Source organism: Plectropomus leopardus, chromosome 8 (assembly GCF_026936395.1).
Source record: "Plectropomus leopardus strain MGB_pleo_1.0 chromosome 8, ASM2693639v1, whole genome shotgun sequence".
NCBI classification, from domain to species: domain Eukaryota; kingdom Metazoa; phylum Chordata; class Actinopteri; order Perciformes; family Serranidae; genus Plectropomus; species Plectropomus leopardus.
This window is the reverse complement of record NC_142183.1, coordinates 27,794,050-27,800,049: the sequence shown is the minus strand read 5'-3', so window position 1 is coordinate 27,800,049 and position 6,000 is coordinate 27,794,050. Positions and strand designations below refer to the sequence as shown.

Here is a 6,000-nt window from a genome sequence, read left to right as displayed (position 1 = left end):
CACTTTAACAACATTTCATGCCATCTCTGCTTTCACTGAGGACTCTGAGTTTGTTCCTCAGCCAGCTAAACGCAGACTGTAATTTCAGACAAACGCAATGGAAATGCCGACTGCGGCCAATCAGATTTAATCATGTATGAAGAAATGTAATTTTGGAGGACACCAGGGCAGAGCCGGTTGATACGGGTATTAGTTACTATGCAAAAAGGCGTGTCCATACTCCCCGAATATGAATTTATGAAGCCTGCTTGTGATTTCAATCTGACTAATGTATCAGAACAAACCCATCTGTGCAGCACTGACCCCTGAGGTGAGGGTTTGGGGCGGTGGGGTGGGGGGCTTCTGAGAGGGAAGTGCAGCAAGCGTGGGCGGCTGGTTTTATGCTCCCACCATGAACCAAGGTGGTCAGTGAGAAATTGAATCTTTTCCCCACATTTGTAAAGCATGAAGGATACAAAACAAATTAGAAAGAAAGAACATCACCAGAACAACTTCCATGGGAAAAATTTTATTTATCAATATGCGGTAGTTTCCAAACTGGTGGAACGTTATTTCCATTGTAGCTGGTGCCAATAGGTTACGCTGAGAAGCGGCGAAAGAAGTGAATGGCAAAAAAAAAAAAAAATAACAAAACTTGACAGTTATGATTCAAACAAAGGGAAACAAATTCAACAGGTTTTGCTTACACATGCACATTGAAAAATAATACTGTGGCTTTGAACAATAGCAGAAATCAACCTACAGTGAGGCTCATACCATGAGCGACCGACATCCTTGTGCTAAATTAGGAAAGGAGGGAGAGAGCAACTTTAAAACAAAGGACCGCCTGGGAGATAATGAGTGGTGTAAACCGGATGATTTATGGCGAGCGCAGAGCGGTCACACTCTCATACGTGGCCCCCTTTTTCTCCTTCTCCCCCTCCCGCTCTCTCTCTGTCTAGCCCGATAGACTTATTAAAACTGCAAAAAGATTAATCTTTCTGGACCAAAATGTTTTTGTTACATCTAATAATGGAGTGGAAGGTGTAGGTAACTCAAAGGCAGTGGAATTACACAGTCTTCATACGCAGAGTTAAGTGCTGTCTCCAACAGGGAAGGGGGCCTTATCATTCATAGTTTCAATGACCTATCCATTTCAAAGCTCCTCACTGACAAAGCTTCAGTCCTGAACAGTTTCTGAGCAACTAGACTCCTGTTGAATGGCGATGTAAAAACTCTGAACCCCGGTTTTTCTTTTTTCTTTTTTTTTTTAAACACATGTGGTAACAAAGACTTTTTTGACAATACTGGACGCTGCAAAAAAAGAGACAGCTCATGTGTCCGTTGCAATATTCAGTTGAACTCTAAAAGAAAATAAAATAAAAACATATTGCAAACAGAAACAAAAAAAATGCAAGGATTCATACAAAACACACTTTAAAAAGACAGCTATTTACAAACATCCTCCATTACAAAAATCTAATCTTAAATTTTTCTTATGAGCAGTGTTCAGGTGAAATTACATCTTAAATTGGGCTCTATCCATATATTTACATGTCTGTTATCTCCTTTTAAATTTTTTTTCTCCCCCCCCCCAAAAAAAAGGGTTTTTTTTTTGAATAACATTAAGTGGTCACTAGAATGAATAAAAATGAGATATGGTTTGTGGTAATTTGGTAATGACTCCCTTGGCTGGTGTAGGTGAATGGATGCGCACCGATCCGAAACAAAAATATTTGATGTAAATGTGTTTCACAGAGGGCCACTGAGGGCTGCATGCTGAGTTAAAACACAGGACCACAAAAGCACGAGCAGCTGTTTAGGTTGTTAACTCTGAGGTTAACGACACAAAAAAAGCCGCCGGAGTCTTCCCCGAGTCTTCAAGCTGGGCTGCCTTTTAACTCAGCAGTGTATATCCGTGGATGGCAATACTATGTGGCAGCAGATGATAGGTGTCTCTGCCGGTGGATAAACATTCACCAGGCAGCCTGACCGTTTGACTGGAGATAAACCTGGACCCGTCAGTCTCGGTGTGTCTGCGTGTGTGTGTGTGCAACATGTGCGTCAAACGTCAGCTCGTGTCTGCGTGCTGAGGAATAGCTGTCCTTATCTGCTCCCCTCTCCTCTCACACATCATTAACCGGGACTGCGGCGCTCCGTACTTTGGCAGCCACACTGTTTGGAGTTCCAGTCCCAAAACAAGTCTGCTCAGCTGCTAGACCACATTCATACACACACACACACGAAAAAAAAAAAACTGCAAATATAAGCACAAATAAGCACTCACACAGAAGCACCTCCACACAGATTTGAACGCCCACCCCACCAGCAGCACCTAAAAGCGAGCTCCGCTGTGCACACGTGCACACATCCAGCTGCAGTAAATCCTGTCTCGGTGCCGCTGCCCTGGGCTGTGTGATAGCTGAGCTGCAGTGTCCTCGCTGGCTGAACACCTTGACTGAAGAATATTCTGCACAGCATTTTTATTCACAGCACAACTGGTGAGAGGATGGAAAAATGAATGCTAAACTACCCTCAATCACCCCCCTCCACCCTCTCTCTCTCTCTCATCCCCATCCGCACCGCCATCTTCCTCTCAGGTTAAAGCCAAGTCACAGGAACATTTTCTCCTTTATCCGCCACTCTCGCTCTCTCTCCTCCCCGGCTGGTGAGTGTGGGCACGGAGATGGCACATAGATTAGTCACACGCTGGCGACACCACTGACTGTGCACTCCACTGACTCATCCACAGATGGCAGCCAATTGGCACCTCGCAATACTGTATCCCAATGTTCAGCCGTAGCTCGCCTTCCAACTTATATATAGGGCATCCTACCTATGTAGGCCAGCCAATCAGTGCCGACTACACAACCTACGCCCGCCTCGCCCAGGCAGCAGGCACCAAACTAACTGTTTGATGCTTACACCGTAGCACCAGAAGCCAGAACAAACAAATATCAACCTGCCTGCTGTCTTAAAAACCATCTCCCCGAAAGCTCATCAGAGACAATAAAACCTTCAACCGGTGCCAACTGGAGAACGGGAAAGGTTTTGTAAGATCTTGGACTCATCTGTCTGTCAATGCGTCACTGAGTCTGTCTTGTTTTTGAACCTTGCGATACAGTATCTTGCTGTTCTAGCACTAAGCCAATCAAGTCTGCCCAGATACAAGACTGGTCCAGACATGCCCCCCCCCCCACACACACACACACACACACACACACACACAGAACGCACCTTCAAATACACACAAGTAGGTCAAAAATACCAGAGGAATGGTAAAGCTCATATCAGACCAGTGGAGAAGGGGAACACACACTCACACACACCTCGACATCAACAGTCCAGGTCAAAGTCTGGAAAAAAAATGCAATGGATGACATGGTTGACGTGAGAAGATGGGAGTAATAAATGATGATCTATTCAACTCTATACATTGTGCACTTGTAGGAAAAGTCTAACAAAATACAACTGCTTTGTGAACTGAATCAGGGTTCGAGGAAATCCTCCATCAAAAATAGTAAGTAAGGCAAACATCAGAGGTGCGAAGGGAGAGGAACACATTATTTCACACACTGTGTCTGATACCTGAGCTATCTGGAGAGTTTCCTGGCCCAGCACGGAGCCCTGACTAACACACACACACACACACACACACACACACACAAACACACACACACACACACACACACACACACACATACACACACGTTTTATGCTTGCACACAAACTGCAGGCTGAGTGGCGTCCGGGGCCTGTGTCTGCCTGTTCCTGGCTAGTGTGCTGGGATGGTGTGGTTAATTGGGTGTAGCACAGACTGTACTTCAGGGAACTGAGATAAGTTATATCCTGCCCGTTAAAGGGGACAGCGAACCAGGATGCTAGAGTTCCATCTGTTGGTTCGCTCCAGCCCCGCATCCCCTCCTCCCCTCCCCCTCCCCTGTCGGAGCACAGTGGGGAGTTGTAGAAGGTGGGGAGGTGAGGGTAGGAGAAGGAGGAGGAGGGGCGGGTGGGGATTGTCAGACAACCCAAACAAACAGAATAAACCTCTCTCATCAGTCAGCTCGCAACCCCGCTGGTTACTGGTCAGTGCGTTCTCTCTCCAGATTTGTGCAGCAGGTGGTAGAAATAACACGGGCTTGAAGAAGCATCAAGTCCCCAAAATGCAAAGGAAAGTGTTCTTCCCAAGAACATAAATCAAGCGCTCCTCTCTTTCTCTCTCCCAGCTGTGTCGCGGTGGCTGTGTGGAGCGTGTCAGACTTTGTAGTAGATGTTGGCGGGGCTTTGCGGGGGCATCTCCTGGACAATGTAGACGGGGTGGCCATAGTCGCCGCTCACCTTCTCATAGTGAGGGCAGTAGTTGTTCTCTGTCCGCAGCGGAATGATGATGTCACTGGGCTCCGTGCCAGCCGTGCCCCCGGGCATCTTGGGATTGGACAGCGTGCTGAGCGACAGCGCCGAGGGGCGGGGCTGCGAGTGGGCGTTTTTCCTGGCGCGCTTGCGCATCTTGATGAGCAGGATGACAAGGAGGAGGATGAGCAGGAGGAAGATGATGCAGCCAGCCCCGATGGCGGAGAACACGGCCACTTTGGAGCCAAGGATGCCGTCTGAGTTTGCCGTAGAACCTGACTCTTCCTGATTCCTGGTGTCTACAGAGAAATACAAAGAGAGAGGGCTTAGGGACTGTACATAAATATTAAGGTGGGAGGGTGCTGTAGTTTTATTTTTGCTAAAGAGAGGGCAGTCTTAACTTCTTTTTGGTGAGCACTTACATTTCACAAATATAAAATGTGGGGTGAGAAAAAGATATTACATAAGAAAAGAGCTACAATAGGCACATTAAAAAAGATGGCTTTGATGTGAGCCATAAAGGTGCATTTTGCCATATGTAAGGAATATGGGGTTGGGTGAAAATATTGCAGTGCACAAGGCCCTGAGCACAGAGGTGTTATTGGTTCACACATTTGCTGGCTACAATAACAGTTTATTTAGCAGCTATTTTTTCAAAAATAGAGAATAGCTGTGTTTTTTAACCACTTTCTGAAAGGAATACTTCATCCCCAAAAATGACCAGTTATTCACAGAGTGTTACATTGAATTCTTGGAAAAAAACAAAAACTGCTTTTCTCGAATGTCTGCAAGGTGAATTAAGAATCCAAAAACTCAGTCATTTCTTGTTGAATTGGAGTCAAAGGGGTTTGCGCTTCCCAACAGGAACTTCACTAAAAGTAAAACTGGCTCTCTTCAAGCCAGACTCAAAAACAGTAATTTTACCTCTCTGAACACAGGAGCTGCTGGTCTACCACTGCCTTGATCAGCTAGTTTGTTTGTATAACTGGGTTATTTTTCAATCTAAACTAACCCTTTAAAACACCAAAGTCAACTAATAAAACAAACAAACTGCCTGTTTGGGAAGTACTGCGCATATAACTGGATAAAGAGACTTTGCTTTTATTGCAGGAATTGTGTGAGTTTGTTAATGGATGCTTTAATATCGTTTTGCTGTTGTTAAGCCCAGATGCAACAGATTTTGTTAAACACAGACCACTTTTACTTCAGTTCATCAAGATTTTTCTACATTGTTGAATTGTTTGTTCATGGTGAAGGCATGTCAGAAAAACAAAGCTTTTATCACAAATTCAATGTAACCCGGGGTGCATAATTTATATTCAAATGGTCATCTAGGAGGTAAAGTATCCTTTGAGTTAGCCAAAAAATCATGTTTTTGATAAAGTGCAGTATTTTCCTAAAATAGGGGGGAGGATATAAGAATTATCACCCCTCTCCACTCAAATCATTTTCATAGAGTCCCTGAGAGACTTCCGAAAAATCAGAGGAGTAATATAATTTACAGTAAGCCAGCCCTGTCATGTGCGGATCTTGCTGTTCTGTGCCTAAATCAACTGTGATCACATCCCTGTTTGTTGTTTGCCCTAACATGACTAACAGCCCCATTGATGTAATCTTATTGAATTAGCTCATTCAAAATAGACTCCTAATGAAATCCGTAGACATCACTCA

At 44.9% G+C, this 6,000-nt stretch overlaps 1 protein-coding gene across 1 annotated transcript in view; it reads right to left on the bottom strand.

Annotated features, from left to right (window-relative positions):
* Positions 1-492: 492 nt before the first annotated feature.
* efnb1 (ephrin-B1) overlaps positions 493-6,000 on the bottom strand; it is a 71,489-nt gene continuing 65,981 nt past the window's right edge. Inside the window, exon 5 of the mRNA XM_042493378.2 lies at positions 493-4,628. Within this exon, the coding sequence (XP_042349312.1) occupies positions 4,234-4,628 (395 nt within the window). The 3' untranslated portion in view covers positions 493-4,233. The remainder of the gene's footprint in view (positions 4,629-6,000) is intronic.